The sequence below is a fragment of the Lycorma delicatula genome, chromosome 9 (genome assembly GCF_047948215.1).
Source record: "Lycorma delicatula isolate Av1 chromosome 9, ASM4794821v1, whole genome shotgun sequence".
In the NCBI taxonomy this organism is placed as follows: domain Eukaryota; kingdom Metazoa; phylum Arthropoda; class Insecta; order Hemiptera; family Fulgoridae; genus Lycorma; species Lycorma delicatula.
In genome coordinates, this window is record NC_134463.1 from 6,933,106 (window position 1) to 6,954,779 (window position 21,674).

Sequence of the window (21,674 nt, forward strand, 5' to 3'; positions counted from 1 at the left end):
GAGGATGGATGAAGGTCCGAAAGTGCTCTAGAATATATTTAAATATTTGTGATTGTTGTTAAGCTGAATTTTCATTATTTATATATTATTATAAAATACCAATTGTGCTATTTTACAGAAATTTATCCACTTTAAGTATGAACTTGTAAAGTATTTGAGATATAAAATTATTACTCTGCCCATTACATAAGTTTTTGTGTACGAAAATCTATAGTTCCACTACTAAAAGTCATCAGTTAAATCAAAATATCAGTAATTTCTAGTTTTGATAATTTTGTTAAGTTATGAAAATTCATTATTTTTGCTTCCAAAAATCTTTTAAGTGTTGATTCAACCAAAATAAAATGATAAATTTAAAAATTAAATAATATGATAGGTTATCTCTAAAGTAAAGACAGTTTCATTGTTAAAAAGGTTTATTATTTTTTTATTTCTAAGACATTTATTGTAGTGATCACCAGTTTCAATATACTCTCATCGTTTTCTTCTGCCACCAGTCCATTTAGTCATTGATTAACAGCATATTTAAGTTCATCGTTACCTGCGAATTGCTTACCACTCAAAAATTCTTTCAATTTCCCAAACAGATAGTAATCAGAAGGAGCTAAGTCCAAGACTATATGGTGGATGATCGTAAATTTCCCATCCAAATGTTCTCAGTAAATCACATGTCAGGCCTGCAAGATGCATTATCGTGCAGCAGGACGATGCCGACGGTCAACCGCCCACGTTGGCGATTTTGAATGGCGCGCTGTGTTTTGCAGTAGGCTTCTGCATTTATAGTCATTTCATGTGGCATGAAACAATCAGCAGTATGCCAAACTAATTCCAAAAGACTAGCTACCAGTTTGCATCCAAATGGCTGTGGCTTGACCTTAGTTGGTGATTGAAGATGACTCCATTCACTTGACTGGTGTTTTTTCTCTGGTGTGTAATACAAAATCCATGTTTGATTGCTGGTAACAATTGAATTAAGGAACTCATCAATTTTTTCTGTGTAGCACATCAAAAATTCCTTCCAAAGGAGATCCCATTTGGATTTTTTTGTGATATTCCTTTAAGACATGCGGCACCCAACGTGCGCAAACCTTTTCTTAAACCAAAATGATCATGAATAATGCAACTAATAACAGCTCTTAAAACATCAGGAAAAAGAAAGGACAGGTTAGAAATCGTTGTGTGACATATTTTTCGATTTCATCATCAACGCGTTTCAACAAGTCCTCGGTGATGATGAGGGCCTCCCCGAACATTCTTCATGCACATTAATTCTGTTATTTCTAAACCTTTCACACCATGTTTGGTTATTTCTTTCATTCATTACATTGTCACTGTACACAGCAACCAACTGCCTATGCATTTCAGCTGGCATAATGTTTTGATGGTTTAAAAAAATGAAAAGATGACTACATATATTTCACAGTAGATGACAACATTGATTTTCCTATTCATTTTATAACATAATAACTCATACTTAATGAAAGATACTATAACGGAACAACTTACAGACAACAATGCTATATGTATGTTATTAGCATGGCCATGAACAACACAGGTTAGCCAACCTCAACCTATTTGAATCATATGATGCCCAGAGGTTGTCACACGATTTTTTGGCACAAGTCATTTGACAATCTCAGGTTGCAATAATGCAGTGCTCCATATACATGTATATATTTTAGTTTGTAGCTCATAGATGCCATTGCAATGTGTTCTAAAATGAAGTGCTGACATGTGAATTTCATAAATCCCCCATTCTAGCATTGCTCACTGCTTCTTATCAAAATAAAATAATCTGTTTGTATTTTTTTGATGACCTCAGTAGTCATTATGGCAGAGAAAAGGTTTTGTGATGAAGATGAAGAAGAATTGACAAAGTGTTGAGAAAGCATTTCAAACAGTGATAATGAATGTAGTGAATTTTCTGATGATGAATCAAAGTCTGAAGAAAGTTGTAGTAATAGTTCTAGTGAATCTAGTAATTAAGTTAGTGAGAGAAGCAGTGATAATGATGCACCGGGCCATTCTAAGCGCATATGTACTGCGACGCATAAAAAAATTCATTATAATAACTCCATTATATATTTTTTTTATGAAACATAGTTGTGTTTGTGAAGATGTATTGAATAAGTTTCAGTCAGATATACCTTCAGAACTTCAAATATTTTCAGAACATGTGGAACCTTGATAAAATTTTTGACGAAACTAATGCATCTGCTATGAAGGAACTAAACAATCCCGTTAGGAAATAGTTGAAAGATAACGATAAATGGTTTCAAACTACTGCAGACTACTGGTACTACTCCAATGGTATTTTGGAGTAAAAATAGATGCATTAACACACCCATATTTCGCGAAACAATGAGCAGAGAGAGAATTAAGCTAATTTCATGTTTCTTGCATTTCATTACTGACAACAATGTAAATGATAAACTAAAAAAAATTGGCCTATCATACAACATTTTCTACAAAATTTTCCGAATTACATCTCCCTTAGAACGTAGCTTTGGATGAAAGTCTAATAAAATGCAGAGGTCGCCTTTCATTTGTGCACCGCAATAAATCTAATTGATCAAGATTTGGAATAAAATTTTACAAAATTTGTGAATCTAGTGCAGGCTATTGTTTATGTAGGTCATATGACTAATCTTTCTGCTAGTAGTAATGTTGTGATCTACATGTATGAACTAGTGTTGGACCGAGGTCACACATTGTTTTTAGGTAATTGCTACTCTTCTCTAGATGTATGTAGAAGGCTAACAGAGAGAAAAACAAATGTAATTGAAACTGTGGGACATTTTCAGTGAAAAATATTTACTGGCTGATTTTTTATGTTTTACTGTGTTCGCCAGCATACTGTTAGGGGATTTAAATATGATTTCTAAGTCAGCTGTGTAGGCATTTAAATATTATATCATTGGGCTAAGGAAATTTCCCAGCAGTCTTTACTTTAGAGATATCCTTCGTACTTATTTTTCTAAAAAAGAACCTTCATTTAATAATAGCATAAAAGTATTATAAATTCACTCTATTGTTTCCTTTGATCAGGTTAAAAAAAATGTTATAAAAAAAATTCTGATAAAATTATGATACAGTTGCAACTGTAAACTGTAAAAGGAAGACAAAAGGATTAGTGAATGGGCATTCAGATTGATAGTTGGAAATAATTTATATCATTCATCAGGCAAGAAAAAGGTCAATTGGCTTTGTAGGTGAAAAGTGTTAAATGTGTAATTGATTAATTTTTACTCTTATCAAGAAAGAGTTATTGTTTATGAAAGGAATTGCTATCTTTAAAAAGAGAATCAGTCCCAAAAAAAAGAGAACCCTTCCAAGTAGCATTATGGTTTAATGACAGTATTTATTTTGTCTAACTGAATAGTTCACTTGTTAATAATAGTTTGATGGTTACAGCGAGAGTGTTTGTTTAAAATAACAAATTAGTCAACCATTGAATCAGCTAAGGAGTTGATATGAATAGAAGTAATTGCATATTTTGCTGATCTTGTACATTGGGAAATATTTGTTTAATGGCTTAGGTGACTTAATGGTTTTCTCATCTAGTAAACCTAATTTTTATTGACTACTGTACAAATGACCTCTCAGTTAAATCTTGGGTTAATTTGGTATTTTTCAGAGAAAGCAATTCGACTGGTGTTGTAAAATTGGTTCTTGAAAATAGTCAACTATTATGGATTATAATTTTATTTAAGCTGGAAATTTATGTATCTATCATCTTATTGCATTTTGAAGATCATAGAAGTAGGTCTTTGGGCTCATATTAAATGATTATTAATTCCCTCAGTATCTGTGATTTAATTTTGGTTTTTAATGTTATTAGATTAAACAAAAGTTATTTTAATTGTGGATTTTTCAGTAATTAATTAGTGGTAAGTAGTGATGAACCATACATTCAAAATTTGTGTATTGGGTATAGTACATAAAGTGTGTTTGTATTTTGATATATTGTTTAGTTTGCAATCTCTTAGTGATTGCGTGAAAGTGAAATGAGCATATTATACTGGAATATATTGGCAGCTATGTATATGCTGTATTTATTTATTGAATTTTACAAGACTTGTTCTGAATGGTTTTTTGATCAGACGTTTATTTATGCAATGAAGAAGAAACAATGTTTATGTTTATAAACTGAAGTGCAATACTTTTTAATTTTAAAATAAACGATGACCAAAGACAGTATTAAAGGTTAGCAGGAGTTATTACTTCTGTAATTGTATGTTTTTAGAATTTGAGTACATGAGTGGAGTACAACTGAAAAGGTCAAATATTTTTTGAAGCAATTTAAGAAGTATGATCTTTTATTATAATTATGATGCTGTTTTATGTAAAGCACACTAAGGTACTGTTTGAATGTGTGTTAATATGAAGGATTTTTTTTAATTTAAGATATTTGAAAAGTAAATTAACGGGAAAGGGTTAATGTAATTTTTTAGATTAGTGTATAAAAGATCCTTTAAATTTTTTTTTTTAAATTCTTGCACAGACTATTTTACATTTTATTTTTAATTACTCAAAATTTTGTTAATGTTTACATCTGATTTTAAAGAAAATGATTATATTTTTCTGTTCGTTAGACTTTTTTACTTTTAGTATATTAGTTTAGTGTTCTATTCCTTTTAAATTACAAGAAAAATGACTGAAAAAAGTATTATTGATGAATATTTTTGGTACCAATTTACATTTTTTTTAATATTTCAGGAGCGGTTTCTACCCAAATGCTTATAATAATAAGTGAGTTTTTTTTTCTATTTATTTACTCTATATGTTAATATATTCTTATATAAAAATAATTTCAACTAGCTTAATTATTGTAAAATTATGATATATTATATCAAAAATTTGATTATAGTGTAATTAAATTTTTTTTTTGTTTGATTTTATTGTTGTGCCTATAGGGTTATTTAGTAAATATAATTTTTAATGTATGAATTTTAAATTGATAAAAGTCTAAATTTCATGAAAAGAGTTATGTATTTTAAATTGTTTGCGTTATATTTTATTTTAGTTTTTGTAATTATCTTACGACATTAGTAATTGTTTAAACTGCTGCGTCTTTGATACTGTGTTCGGTCATTAGCGGTTTTTTCTTATGCCCATTTTTCTCTCTATATTTAACTATAAAAACTTTTCACATATTAATTTATTATTTTTTCTTTTAGGTCACTTAAAAAAAAAAAATTATATGTTTGTTATGAAATGGAATACATACTTTTAGAGTTTATTGTGTATACTTATATACTTAATATCTCCTTTTTCTATTCTTGGTGAAAATTGTGGTGTGTGAGTTGTAGAATACATATTATAGAATCTTTTATTGAGTTGTGTAATACATTACACACATTGTTATCATACATACATAACGGTAAAAGTCAGTATATCGAATTTGATATTTTTCTTTTGCTTCTTTTTTTTTAATATTTGTGTTGGCTGCTGATGTATAATGGGCAAGAGGAAAAAATTGTTCTGTAGGCTATGTACATGTTTTGTTGTACAGCATTTGGTTTTTCGTAACTTCGGCTTTTCTTCTTTGAAGCTGTAAAATAATTTGTTTTCTTCAAAATTTAATGTTTGATTACAATTAAAAAATTTAAGTTCAGAAAAATTTTACTCAGCTGTATTATATTTTTATATTATGGCTTTGAAATTTTCAGTTCACCATATTTGAAAATTAAATTTTTATGTAGGTAGAGTTTACTTTCTAGAATTATTTCTTCCTATAGGGACTGTAAATAGACTTGTGACAAATCCAGAAGAAATGCAGTTAAATTTTGAGCTACTTCTGCCATTTCTAAATTCTCTTCAGAATTGCAGAATTGTATTTGTAGATAATTTTATCTGTTTAACATGTCATGGCTTTCGTGTTAACTCTGGTCTGTATAGTGATTTTAATTTTTTCATATTTAAAGTTATCAATTAACAATGCCGCACCATTAATGAAAGTTCAGATTCATTAACTGAAACTTTACTATCAGATTTATAAAATTATTTATTTGGCGAGAATCTTAACATTTTCTGAAACGTACAGTTTTCATTTTTACTTTCTTTTTCTATATTAATTCATATAAGTAGCTGTCCAAAATTGCATGACCGGTACAACACATTTTTGTTTTATTTAGGATTTCATCTTTAATTAGAATAGTTCTTTGCATATAAGCTTCATTTCACCAGTGACAAATTGTAATGAGTAATGAAATTGGATATTCAGGATGTTTCAAACTGCTGTTTATACTTTCCATTCATTTGAATTAATTGCTTTTTATAGAGCGAGTCAACTTTTAAAGAAGATACAGTGGTCTACCTTCAAAGTTGGATATTTAGGATGTGTTAAACTGCTGTATCCCTTCCATTCATTTGATGTAATTATTTTTTACAGAGAGTCAAAAGTATGGAAACCCCTCAACAATTTTAAAACTTCCAAACAGAATACTGTAACTTTCATGATAAGGTATCTGCCAACTACTTTACATTTTGACAAGAAATGGAATTTCAACTCCTTGTTGAGTTGACTCAAATATTTACAATGGTAACACCTTTTGTGTGATATATCATTTTAAAGGTCTCTCTAAGACAAGAAAATAGTATAAATAAAAAGTTAGTACGAGAATTGTACCCAAAATGGTGGAAGAATAAAGTTGGATTTTGAGAATTACTAAATTTAGAAAGTTAAATATAATAAAATTAAAAGAAAAAACTGAATTAAATAAAAAATTTAATCTAATTTAAAATTTATTTTTAAACGTAAATTTATATCTTATAAAATTAAAATAATTTTATTTTTTAGTTTTTGTTGCAATTTAATGAGTAAATAAATAAATAAATAAATAAATAAAAATATCACCCAATCATGCTGATCAGCTGATCATTGATGGTCTCTTTATCATTACTGCAGAAATGAAGTTTACTTCACTGTTGTGTAATATTCAATTTAATGTTTCATTACTACACTTAAAGTTTATGAGAATTTTTTATCGGTTGGCTAATTGATTTTGGTTTACCTTACCACATTTGTAAGCCTTTTTTGTTATTTAATCTTTTTTATTTTTTCTAATTGTTTTTACTGAATTAATTTTTTTTGTGCTACCTGCTAATATCGTATGAATATGTCGCTTAGTGAACAGGAGAGGGTCACACTTTTAATGATGAGGGGCTTAAGAGTTAGGTCATACAATGAAGGTTGTAAATTGCTCAAGGCAGCATTTAATAATTGTAGCCCTATTTCAAAAGCTACAGTATCAAAAATTTATCAGATGATTTGAAGAAACTGGGAGCATTAATAATAGGAAAAACCAGGGAGGCCTAGATGTGCAACAATAATAAATTAAGGAATTATATGAGGATTTATTGAGAATCTTCATTAATTGACTTATAAAAGCATGAGAACATAACTTTAAAGTTATGTTCTAAAGTTATTCGAACATTAAAAAGTAAAAATGTCAAACTCTTGAAAATTCATCAGTTGCAAGAACTTAATGAAGATGTCTACGGTCAAAGACACTTGATTTCTGTAGTGTTTGAAATTGTGATGTTCAATGTTTGTGCAGATTCTAATTTATTAAACAGCATAGTTTTTAGTGATTGCCACATTTTTTTTAAATGGCAATGTAAATTACCATAATTGTCATTACTGGACTGATGTTACACCAAATTATTATCATGAGACATCAACACAGTATCCAGTCAAAGTAAATATATGGGCAGGTATTGTTGGTGGATGATTGATAGGACCTATATTACTGATAGAAATTTAAACAGTGAAATATGAGGTTTTGCCTCTTGACCATGTCATTCCAAACATTCAAAATGTTGGCCCCAACTTCCAAAATATTTGGTTTCAACAAGATGGTGCCTAGTCTCATTTTGGTCTTTAGGTATGTGAAATTTTAAATGCATTTTTTTTGGAAGATGTGTTGGCCGAAGGAGTCAAATGGAGGCTAGTGAGATTACCTGACTTGTCACTGTCAGATTAGTTTCTATGAGACCACTCAAAAACTATTGTTTATCATAAGACCCAAGATTTATCAATAATTTACAAAATAGAATTTGAGAAACAACAAAATATTACTAGGGAATCATTGAATAGTGCAATATCATCCTTTTACAACCAACTGGCACCTGGGCATTTGGGTAGGAGGACATTTTGAACATTTATTAAAATGAATGTAAGTAAATAAGGAAATGTTATGCTTAATAAATAGTCTATTAATAAATAATTTATTTGATAATATCTATTTAATCTTACTTTTATAAATTTATTTATCAAACTATCCTGCTACCATTTTGGATACAGAATCGTACTAACTTTTTATTTATACTATTTTGTCTTGGAGACCTTTAAAATTATGTATCACACAAATGTTATCCTTGAAAATATTTGAATTAACAAATGGTGGGTCATCCCCCAAGAAGGGGTTAAAATTCTACTTCTAATCAAAAGGTAAACTAGTTGACCAATACCTATCCTGAAAGTTACAGTATTCTATCTGGAATGGTTTTAAAGTTACTGAGGGGTTTTCTATACTTCAGACTCGCTCTATAAAGCAATTCTTACTTTTAATTTCAATTAATGTTAAGCAGAATGCTCTGGTACAGCTGTTAAAAAACTTGTTTCATGACATACATTGTCCTAATATCCACTATGGTGGCAAAACCTCATCCTTATTTGTAATTCGACAGATTAAATAATGATAGGACACCAACAATATTTGTATTTTAATGAAAAACTAAGTTATCTTAACCATATAGTTTCTAGTCAATAGCTGTTGGATGTAGCTGGTATGTTTAATTCTTTAATATATTGTTACTGCTAGTTTGTTTTTGCCCATGAATAAATGAAGACTGATAACAGGAAAGGTAAACTATTTCCTGTAAAGAAGATTCTTTTGATAGGGATTCTGAGTAAGCAGGTCTGCCCCTGGTCATAACAAACTGTCAGATACTTTTATTATAAACATATTTATTTGTAACAAAACAACCCAGTTAGTATGTTACATAGAGAAAGAAGTCTGCAGCTATGCGTTTGTCTATATAAACACCCAAACCTGGTAATAGCTGGAAAACTGGTTGGAGATATATGAAAGAGAAAGAGGGAGAGAGAAAAGTAGCTCACTATACAGTTGTATACACTTTTATATATAAAATTAATATTGTGTGATGTGATAAATCATGCAGTTTTTCTTTTGTAAGTAATAAATTTACATGCCTGTGAGTACATCAATTTCAGTTTTTAACTTTGTATTAACTTTGTCAATTAACTAAGTATTGACATTAAGTTATTTTTAAGGTTATCTTATAATTTTATAGTAAAACTTTTCAGAAAATTGAAGTATACATTGTTGCTATTGAGATGTAGACCTTGCAGGCAGGCGTATTAATTAACAATAATGAAGAAAATAATATGAAGAGCATGAAATCTGAAGTACGTTTAGTCACTGTTAGCACTAAATTGAAGATCAACTAATGCCAGAGTTTTGTAAATAAATTAGCATGTAGAATTCTTAAATGATTTACATCTGCTAGACATGACTTCTTAAACAAAATATTGTGACATCATCTGGATATTGTTTTTCCTTATTTTTGTAGTTAATTTTAATACAAGTTTACAATGAATATGTGGAACACAATATATTCTCAATCTTGTAAGAAAAAGAAGTGGGAGGGGGTTACTCTCACTATAACACTTAGTGACAGAAATTTGCTTTTTTCTTTAAAGTTTGGAATGCTGTTACAATAATTTGTTTTTACTGGCTTTGAACGTCAATCTAGAATGTCTGTTTATATATTTTTTATCTAATTCTGATATTAACTGTGCAGTTTTCCCCCTGAAAAGTTGCTGAAAAAACACTTTTAGTATATATATATTGAATAATATTTTATTGCAGATAAAATATTATGAATTCTAATTTGAACTTTGAAAGTTGCTGCTACTTTGTCATTTGCAGTGTATGTGTACATCTGATTTGTTGGATGCATTTTTGTTATAGAGAAAAAATTTTAAAAAGTGATTATCAAAGTTTATCATAGTTAGAAAATATATAATGCCTGCCTATATGTGGATTATTTTCACTGCACAATTACAAATTGAATAGTCATTGAGAATAAATCAGACTACCATTGTAGAACAGCCCCAAATTATAGAAAATTTTATCTTAATTTTAAAAATTAGGCTTAATTTACAAATTAAATATAAATAAATAAACGATATAAATTAACAAAAAAAAAATTATTTGTAATTTTAAGAGTTGATACATTTGATAAAAAATATTTATTTTATTATTGAGCACTCAGCTTTCTTCAAATAAGTATGAGTCTCAAATAAAGATATAAAAGTATTGGGCCTAAAGCAACCTAGAAGAATGCTCACAGGAACAAAGCTGTAAAAAAGATAGGTGATCACCATAAAGTTAATAGTTGATGATAAACTAGTTTTATTGCATTCTTGATTAGGGTGTGAAATAGCTATAATGCACATTCAATAAAAATAATGTTGAAGCATTTTTTTTAGTTCTTTGTTAATAGCTCTTTATTACTCTCTTTCTAATCACTGGTACTTTATTTAGCGTATGGCACCAAGACACAACACCAATTACAGTCAAAAATTACAAACACCTAACAAATTAATATAAGCTGAAGGTATCCTAGGGCAAACTTCTGAGATGTGTTTAACGGTTTGATTTTCACTACACTTGCAAAGAGGTCTGCGAAAACAAGTCTTGTGTTTTACCTCATTTACTCAGACAATAGGCGCACCTACCATGCTGAGTTCGTATTCTGTTTAATGTTGACCATGTTGTACATGACAAGTCAAAACCTGGCGGCTTTTGAGTAATACATGGAATTTGGTTATTCTACTTTGTGTGGTAAATTCTTGTTGCCAGGCATCAGTCAGGTTGAATTCTTCCTCTATGACAGCAATTGCTGTTTTGATAGATGGCTTTCTAGGTCGAAGGCGACCATGATTGGCATCTTCAGTGTCCTCTAGTGGTAGGTTTCGATTGTCCATTATCTTGTACTCTTACAAGAGCGTTTATACGGCGCAGATTCAGGGATGGTATGTGGCTCAATACTGGGGTCCATTCCACGGGAGTGGACCTGATAACCCTGGCAATCATTCTCATAGTGTCATTAATTAAGTTGAGCATCAATTCTATGAACATAAGGGGTCTTAAGCCACACTGGCACACAATATTCAGCAGCCGAGAAAACCAGGCTCAGAGCTGATGTGCGCAAAGTGGAAGCCAATGCTCCCGATGTCATTCCACAGAGCTTATGCATGATGTTTCTCGCTCTTAATTTCCTTGCAGTTTTCATTAGGTGCTACTTAAATGAAAAGGTTCTATCAAGTGTCACGCCTAGCTATTTTGGTGTCTTATTGTGAAAGAGCCACGTATCCTCGAATAGAATTTTAAGCACCCTGTTAGCAAACTTGTTTCTTAGATGGAAGCATGGTACCTCTGTTTTACTAGCATTTGGTTAGAGGCACCATCTTTAGAAGTAACTTCCCAGTTTCTCCAGGTTGGCCATCAGCACCTTCTCTTGACTCTTTAAATGATTACATTTTTTTGTTTGCACCCAGACATCGGTGTAGCCATGCTTTTTAGATCTTGTCTCTGGCATGTCTGCAACATAGAGGCTGAAAAGGAGAGTTGCAAGTAACAACCCTTGTGACAGAGCATTGTTTAGTTTCCTTGGTGAGCTTATATCAGATCCCAGGATAAGTTGGAACATTCTCTTCTTCAGCATGTTATTAAGCAGGCGAGCTGTTAATTTGCATGGGATTACACGGAGGACCTTACAAATCATGGCTTCTCTCCAGTGTCGTAAGTGGCTGATAAATCAATGAATGCAGCAGAGGTTTTAAGATTTCTTTGGATTTCCGCTTCAATGTATGTATGTTGTGAGTGAGAAAACTTGGTTGGTTCAACTTCGTTTTAGTCTAAAGCCTGCTTTGTTTGTTCAATCTGTATAATGTCAGACATTCTCCGAGATTCTGTTGTAGATAAGCCTTTCTAGTAATTTATATGTCACTGATAGCAATACTATAGGCCTGTAGCTCTTAGGTAAGTTTGCTGGTTTCCGTGGTTTTAAGATGGCTACTACCTTCGATTGTTTGAACTCTGGATATGCTGCCGGTCTGGATTATGTCAGTGAAGAATTTGGCCAGTCAAAGTTTTGTGTATTTTCCATGGTTTAGTAGGAATTCTGGATGCCATTGAATCCTGGTGCTTTTCCTGGAGCAATATCTTTGAGCGCCGACTCAGTCTCTTCCAAGTGTAAAAGGATGAGCATACCTAGTCTTTCTCGCCTCTCCCTCAAGTTTCTTAGTTCATGTTTTATCTCAATTGTGTGTGTCCTGTCTCTTGGTGCTGTGTACGTTGCCACTATGTGGGATGATACGGTGTTTGGGGAGACATTTGCTTTTTGTCTCTGAATAGGAACTCCGCTTCCTAATTTTCTTAGCAGAGTCCATGCATGACGACTCGAGGTCTGAAAGTTACGACTTCCCACTGTTTCTGACCATTTCTGTTGTCTTGTGGCATCGAGGCTATGGAGAAGCTCATCTGCCACCTCTTGATATTGCCCATCTCAAGGAAGCTTCAGTAGAGAACTTTGCTGTGTTGGGACCACCTTGGGATATATTCTCTGCGAAACTCTAGAGTTGTACTTCTTAGTGGTACTTGTTACTGCTCCAATAAATTTGCTATAGTTTTTGCTGATGGTGGTATCCAGCCTAGGCATTTATCCAGATCGCTAGAAAAGTTTTCTCAATACCCTTTTTGAAGTTTCATCTAGGGTGGGGTACAGAGGTCATGAGTGGAATGTGGCTGTGGCTACCTACCTGTATAATAACTGGATGATACTGGCTGTGGGTTAAGTCGCAGAGAACTTTTCAGGTGACTAGCAGTGGCCGACTTTTGCTGTCAGTTGTGCTGGAACATATATCTGGGTTATTCTTATGCCTCCAAGCTGTTGATTTAAAAGTAAATTTGTCCTTAGCATCAAAGACAAGCAAAGATGCTCATCTTCAGCCTATTTCACCAAAGCCTCACCGTTCGCATCACAATCCCCATACTTCCACTGCTTGTGATGCCTGTTAAAATCACCCAAGTAGACCACAGGGAAAGTTTGCATTTGGGTTACTGAGGTTGGCCACGAGACAGCTGTTGGTTTATAGATATTGGACACTGTTATACTTCCGATTTTAACTACAACATTATGAATTTAATTACCTGTGGAGGTGGAGATGAGAGTGATGTTTTCTATATTGTGTCTAATGTAAGTAGTGACGCCGTATGCATTATGGTACGTGGCACCAAGTAATTCTTATCCAGATATTTTGTCCCTTTTCCGTAATTGTTCCTTAGTGTTAAAATGCATTTCCTGGATTGCGACCAGATCAATATTGTCATTCTTCAGTAGTTTTGATGAATACAGGCTCTTATAATAATTTATGCTTCTTATATTTATGTGGCAAATTTGGACCAATGGTTCAAGATTTTTTTGTCTGCAAGTCTCCAAAAGGGCTGTTGGGTATATCCGGTGACATGGTCTGCAGTTTGTAATTTTGTAGGCTTGTGTCTGCATGGTCAGAAGAACCTATCTTCTTGGTTTGTCTGACCGCCAGTATCTGCTAGCTCATTTAGCGTTACCCAGAGTGCACCAGGTGAAGGCGAACGAACTAGCTTTACACCCCTGTCTTGCTGATACTTGATTATGATTACCTGCTGCTGATACCTGATGATTTACTGATTACTGTCTTGCTTTGTTAAAGAATTAAATTACATAATTGATAAACATTATTTACTTCTGAAAGGAAAATTAATTAAAAATTCTAATTGAATCGATTAATTTGAATCAATTGTTGATGGACACCTTGGAAAGTCTGACTTAATTCAAATAAATTAGATTTTGCTGTGGATTCATTTGCCTTTTATATTTATCTGGGAGAAAATTAAACTATTTCCAGAACTTGCCTAATTCAGTAAAATTTTAGAATTACATTATGGTTTATTTTGACTGACAATTAGTCTTTATATGCTGCGCTGAAGTTAGATAAGTTTTATCTGCTTTTTAAATATATTTGTGGTTATTTCTATACAGAAGATATGAATTAATTTGACTGCTCTCAGTGTGCAAGCTATAACTTTTCCAGTATAGTCTATTTTAATTTGTCTAAGCTAAGCCTAAATTAAGAGGGATAAGCCCATTATACTTGTGGCTTATTTTGCCTTTTTGTTAACATTTTAATTTTTCTTAAATCATTTATTATTTCTTAACATTTGATATACTTATTGTTAATTATGAGTATTAAAAAAGAATAAAGAAAGTAATAAAAAACATTTAAAAAAAATGTTCATTGAATTTTAGAAATTGGCTAATTTGTTGCATGTTTTATAGGGAAATAAATTCATATGTTGAGCAAGTGCAGCAACCTAGAGAAACCAGTTTGTTAAAAATGGTTTAATGTTACTTGGTTCATGTACTTAGCAATGTGCATGCACATTCTATGCTTGTAAGATTTATTTATTTTTTAACCTGATTACAGATGAGCCCCAAAAATCTCTTCATTTTGATTTAATTATTGTTATTGTTAATGTAAAATTGTTTTTCTTCATCTTAAATTTTCTCTACTTTCAGTAGCCCCCCTTGAGTTAGAAGAGTTTTCTTTGATTTCCAATGTTTAGATTGTGGTTTGCTGCCATTCTTCATATAATAGTAAAATGGGTAGCTTTTTATAAACTTATTATTGCGTGGCAGTCCAGGTAAAAATAATCTCACATCAGTCACTGGTAATCTTGTGTGGAATCTAAATCTCAGTTAGTTTATTTAAGTAAGTTTATTTGTTCTTAAACATTAGCAGCAAACCTTAGAATCGCATAAAAAATGGTTTATTAGAGTGTTGATGTATTTGAAATCCAAAAACTTCAAGGTTTGAAATTGCTGATATTTATTTGCACAAGGTTAGTGTTATCCTGTTTGCGGTTGCATATTGCATCTCCTGATTGGTCCAAAATATCAGAGATGTGGCAGGGTGTAGAACATAATGGAAAATTAAAGTAGGAGAAGTAAAGTAACGATAAATGCTACCTAACAGTTAGTGTTTAATAAAATAACTTCTTTGGGTTGATGAAGTTATTACTGGTGTAGTTGCACTGTTTGTGTACTACGTGCTTTTGTTATTTAATATATTAAGTTATAAATGGTAATATTTTCTCGTGGATTACCAATATTTTTTTTAGGTATTTTTAGGATAAGATTTTTTTTTTAAATTAAGTGATATTTATTTTTAATAGTTACTGAAAAATTCTGTGATGTGGTTATTTTATTTATAGTTTGTGTTTTGTGGGTATTTATTTTAAAATTTTGTGACTTGTTAAGATTATTAATTTTGATTCTCTTTGTTTGCTAGCTTTTGTTTGATGTTAAATCTTAATAAGTTATGTAAGTAAAAAATATTGTAATAGCTAATTTATGTAAATAGCTTGGTGGATTTAAATATTTACTTTTTGGCTGGTTACCAAAAATGATTTTTTGTTTCTTTTTAACCGTAGAATTTCTGTTTTTAATTAGGTCAAGGTCACGTTCTCGACGTCGTTCACGCAGTCGTTCAAGGTCACGTTCTCGACGTCGTTCTTACAGTCGTTCACGTTCTCGCAGTCACAGCCGTTCTCGTTCAGATAGCAAGAGTTCACGGGGAAGATCTCATAGCCGTTCAAGGTCTGGGTCTAAGTCTCGTTCCCGATCAAAGTGAAAGTGAGTGACAGGTCTCTTGTAATTTTTGTATAATATTTTGATTTTGTTTTCTTCATTAGATTGATAAGTAGAACTAAGGTGCACTGGCAAAGAAATAGCTTTTTGAAATGTTGTTTAATTACAAATTTGCATACTGCTATTTTACTGAGTAGTATTAGTAGGTATTAGTAGTAATATGAGTAATGTAATGCAATTTTTTTACCAAGTAAATGTAAATTTTAAATATCATCAGCTATTTAAGGGCAGTAATTCTTCCTATCTTCGTAATGTTAACCATTTGCATGATTTCTCAGCTTATAATTTAGATAGAGCCTTCATTTTGTTTGTTAATCAGCAATCTTTTCTGTAGTGTTCTATTAAGCACCAGGTTCATATATTGGTTCATCTGAACCTTTCTCTTCTGCATACAAGTCTTCCAGATGTTTTTTTACCACAATGCGGGCTTCTCAGGCTTTTAATTTGAGGTCAGATACTCCTTTTTTACCTTGGAATATCCTCCTATCAAGGTCTTTCATTGCTTCTACTAGATACTTCCCAGCACTGAGTCCTGTAAGTTCCATGACCCACCTTACATGTACTAATATAGCTATCATTGAAACAAGGAATAGCATCAAAACCCCTAAATTGAAATGTTGGTAACGTAACAAGTGTCCGTTTCAAGAGTAGAGTCCAAGTAACATTGTTCAACAATTCATTTTGGTTTTGAGATTTCCCTTTCAAACACTTTTCTATGGCAGGAAGATGAAAGTGCTGCCTGTGATCATATTCTTTTTTCTGAAGCATTTGATTATACTTGCACCAGGTCTTTGCATCTGTAGGGCTACAACTGATACATGAGTTTTCATTTGAAGAACCAATGTGAAAGAGTTCTGCCCGTACAGTTTGCTTCATCGTAGCAATACTATGCAAATTCCTTCGAATTGCATAGGTATATTTTATATGTGTATGCTCCATCTCTCCACTAATGCCCAAATAATTAGCAGTACAATTCTTCATGTTCATTATTATTTCTACCTGAACAACTGCAATATTTAGATAACTGTCAACTTTCCCACAGTCAACAGGATTTTACTACTATAAACAGAAGTCGCAGTTATGACAACGATTAACAAGGTGAGGCCTCTTCTCTGCCATGAGCCATCAACAGCAACAAACAGATCTCTGTTTCCCCAATCATTACTACTGCTTCCTCAACACTATTTTTCATTGACTTTGAATGAATGGTCTGTTGCATAACAGTTCCCAAAACAAACTCATGATCACCATAATGTGTAGGAGGTGGTGCTAAATTCATAATACCACAAATAACTGTGCTGAAGTATATATTTTTCCCATTGTTTGTAAACTATAAACAAGTCGCAAGTTTTAAATGTAATACCTTTTTGATGTCTTTTTCATTTTTACATCAATGCTTTCACAATTAAAGAATTCTTTACAATTAGAACAAAAAAAATCTTGTATCAGCTCAATAACAGATTTCTTTTCTAATGACAAGCTTGCTACAATGCTTACATACAGCAATGTCTTTCATCATATTTTCCAGCTGTTTCAAATTTATAATATTGTATTCTAAAGATTTATTATCATAAGTATCCAAATGCTCTTGTAATTACAACTTAAAACTAGAACTCTGTTTTGTTAAATTTCCAGATGAAACAGGAATTCTCTGAGCACTTGATGGCTGAAAAGAATGGTCTTCAATTTTTTTATGCTAGCAGTTGAGGTTAGCAGAATCTCAGCTGTTTATAATGCCGACCTAAAATACTAGGAAATAAAGAAAAAAATGTGAACAGCTATGGAAAAAATACAGTAAAACGGTCATTAAAATCATGACTGAATATTCTAATGTTGATAATATAAACAGTACAAAAAAAAGTATAAATTAATTTCTAGTTAACATAGAAACGTGATTTAGACATCATTTTAAAGCGAGAATTTCAGACTACAGTTTACATGAAAAATCCTAAAATCAATTGTTTTCAAGTAATGCTGCCCTTAAAACCTTTTTTTACACATGTGGAAGTGTAAGTTTATTACCTTTTGCCTCCCAAGTGGTAATTCAACATTGACATCATTCCCTTCATACTGAAAATAATTGTAGAATAAGAAAGTACGGACAGAAATTTGACAACACTTAATTTTTATATCATTATTGACCATTTAATAAACCATTTATCCATATAATTAGCCTGAACATTTACTGTGCAAAAGTAATTTGTTTTGAGTGTTAAATATCCTTATTATATTTGACTACCATTAGTCCATTCAAAAATGTTCTTATTTCCTTCAGCTCATATGTTACTCAGAAAATTTGTACTTTAAAACAAGTTCTTCAGTAGTATGTGAAGGTGTGGATATTGCATATCCAAAACTTACATGCATATGATCCAAAACTTTCCATTTGAAGTTTTGATCAGTTTACAGTTTTTCTGAATTGCCCATTGCAATCACTTGAGTGTTTTGCAGTGCACATCAAAACTTGTTTCATTACCATTGTTTGATAAGGAGTAAACCATTTTGATCCCTGATGGCTGTTATTGTGATGCTGATTCTACTTAATTCAACAGCATGATAAGCATGATACACCACATAATTTTTGTTGACAGTCGGACATGTTTGTTTAAGGTTCAAATTTTAGACAGGTTACTTCTGTATGGAGTTGCATACTAGGTTGTGGATACTGCTGTTCTTTGGTAGTTTGGTTTCAATTAATCATACATCTCAGGAATGGTCGACCTGAGATTGTTGTACAAGACTACACTTCATTTAATTTGCATATCATTCTCATTCATCCTCTTAAGTAATACCTTATGGTGGTTCTGAGGTTAAACAGAAAGAGAGAAACAAAAAATGAGTACATTTACAAGTTTTTAAAACAAGGAGTACATTGATTGTGACAACAAGTTACTGAAAGCAGCTGAACTTGAATTGGTCAGGATCATTTGACGTGACCTGTGTTTTGTGGTAGTGATGCATGAACCATGCACTTCTTATGGTATGGTCTTCATAATGTCTAAATGTTGTACAAACATCTGTATGACGTGATAACAGTTATTTATGATTATTTGGTACCAATGACTTCTGCAAAATTATTCCTACCAGTTTCTTATTAAATTTATTTTTTTACTATTCATTTACATTTTTAAATTACAAATTTATAAAAAAAAAAGTAATAAATATTGTACGGCTTTATTATAATTCTTGTCTAATTTTCTTCTTTACTTTTTTCTATAGGAGAAAGAAAGGATGCTTAATGATTGTCAATGCAGAGCATATTTTTGGACTAGTGTAACTGCTGATTTTTTTTTTTTTAAAGGTACTACTTTATTTCAAACATTAGTAATTTATGTGTTTAAACCTAATGTATTATAAATTAATTATTATAAGTTGATAGACTGAAATGATTGATCAATGAACATATGTTATTGCTTTGTTGATATTATTATTATTTTTTAGTGATAATTACTTCTAACATTTTCTGGTCATTGGACAAACTAATAATTTTTAATTCATTACGTTATTAATAATAGATGTGTAACAATAATTGGTGTAAAACAGATTCAATCATTCAGCCTCTGTTAATATGGTTAATTGTTGTATAATTAGACGATTGCCTTAAATATTGATGCTTGTATTAGTAAATAATAGGTTTGATAGATTAAAACAATGTATTTGTATACTTATTTATCATTGTCATTATGAGTAAATGTTACTTTCAACATTTATTGGACAATAGTTAATGTTGTTTTTTCTTTGCGTATAACTTTTATTTTCTCTAACACAATAAATTTTTTTTCATACTGTTTATAAAATCTTTAAATTGATTATAGAATTATGAATTTACAGGGTTATCTATTTAAATTTATTGTTTTTTCTTTCTAAAATACTACAGCTTGTTTGTCAATTTTAAGTATCTATGGCAGTTATAGGAAAATATTATCTTAAAACATTAAATGGATTATATGTTTACAGAAGTTAATGTTTTGTTTATCCATGTAATACAATCTTTTTTTGTTCATTTGTTTAAAATAATTTTAGTGTTAAATCTAAGTTAATCTTAATGTAATTTTTTTTTTCATCTAAATTAGGTTTGTATCTTAACTTTTTTTTAATACATGTATAATTATGATCTAAATTAAGTAAAGTGGAAGTGTATTTAATGTTGGCTTACCTCCTTGTATCCTAGCACATTTTTAATAATATAACTATTATTTTGTTGATATTTTTCTCTGAAAGAAATTACAACGTTTGTGGATTCTAATGATTAATTCATTAAAAGTAAGTATCTTCTTCAATGAAAAATATGTTCTGCATTTCTCATCAATAAATATATTGTTGAAAAATTCTTTTATAATGATGTCATTCAATAAAGAAAGATTAGAGAAAGGTTAATTTTTTTAATATAAAGTCTCCATTATCTGACTTGCAGTAGTCTATCATCTAATCTGATTTTTGTGAATGGAAAGTTACCTGTTTATTTCCTGTTTTAAAAATATTATAAATTAACAATTATATCTAATTTTTGTTAATGTATCATTCAATGTTTTTAAATCATTTGTAACTTCATCTTGAATTTGTAAATGTCAAAAACAATATGATGGAAATAGTAGTTTGTACATATAATTGGAATTGTGGAACTTGAAATTTCAGGCCCGTATAAACATCTTTGATTAATTTTTGTTATAAAAATCTAAAGCATTTTTTTTACGAACTTTCATATCTAAAGTGGTATTCCTGTGTCCTGTTTTGGCTAAAATGTTGATCTTGAACTCATTTTAAAGTTGGGAAAATACACTTGTTTTGACATGCATTTTAAAGTAAAATACAAAAGAATTGTTAAATTTAAAATTGCCTAATACTCTGATTTAATTTTGACCGTGAATTTTGGAAAACATGGAAAAAACTTTTTCCAAACATGTATGCTGCAATAATTTTGCACGCATGCAAATATGTGTGAACAATAAAATTACTATTATACCTTTATTCAGTTTGACTGTTGGAGTAAACAAATTTATGTTATTTTCTAATGCAAGTTTTAATTGAATAATATTTATCTACTTTAAAGCTGATTAAAAAAGTAAGAGATAATCTGTACTGTTGTTAGTTAACAAGTAAATAATGTGAGTTTCTCAGTTATGTTGTTTGAGTGTTTCCTATAATAACATGAGCATTCTTACCACTGTCTAACAACTTGCAATTGTTAACTTTGGCAGTTTTCTTATTATGCTTTATGTCTAGTATCGTTACTACTATTTCTTTTCCTAAGTAAGTTATAAAATTTTATAATAGTCATTCCAGTTTAATCCAATTTTCAAATTTGTATATGTATATAATATAGCAATCAACTATAACATTCTTTTTGTTGAAAAATAAAAATTTATAAAATTTTAAATTTAATATAATTAGCTTTTTAATAACAATATTTTAACATTTATATGAGTAAGGTTATTTCTTCATTTTAGAAAAAGTCCAAATTTATAATTTCAAGTAGAACAGGGTTTGCTTTTAAAGGTATTAAGGTTTGGTAAAAAACTTGCAACTAGTTAGAGCTATAACATTTCTGAGTTTTAGTGAACAAACAGTTATATTAAAAAACATTCCTATTAATTTTTATTTGGACTTGGAAGCGTCAAGTTTAAAATAGAATATTTTCTGGCGATTTCAAATGGAATGTCCCTAATTTGTTTGATTTCTTCTAAATTAAAAGATATAAATGGTGTTGTACATTATAAAGTTAGTCAACATGTTTCTAAGAAATTAAATATTATTTTGAAACAGTAGGATGATATAATTAATGTTAAATTTTTATTTTATCTTATAATTTTTTAGTGATGATGATTTTACTTTAATGAAAAATTACTGGATTTTCATATGTTAGTGGAATAATATCGTGCTAGAATAAT

The 21,674-nt window shown here is 30.5% G+C and overlaps 1 protein-coding gene across 3 annotated transcripts in view; it reads left to right on the forward strand.

The window, feature by feature from the left end:
- The window catches only part of SC35 (SR family splicing factor SC35), a 36,027-nt gene extending 15,951 nt beyond the window's left edge, over positions 1 to 20,076 (forward strand). Inside the window, exons 3-5 of one of the 3 annotated variants that reach the window (XM_075375182.1) lie at positions 4,720 to 4,752; positions 15,589 to 15,771; positions 19,006 to 20,075. In XM_075375182.1, the coding sequence (XP_075231297.1) occupies positions 4,720 to 4,752; positions 15,589 to 15,769 (214 nt within the window). In that variant the 3' untranslated portion in view covers positions 15,770 to 15,771; positions 19,006 to 20,075. Of the gene's footprint in view, positions 1 to 4,719; positions 4,753 to 15,588; positions 15,776 to 19,005 lie in introns of those variants that run through there. The other 2 variants (XM_075375183.1, XM_075375184.1) reach the window with 2 other exon arrangements.
- The last annotated feature ends 1,598 nt before the right edge of the window (positions 20,077 to 21,674 follow it).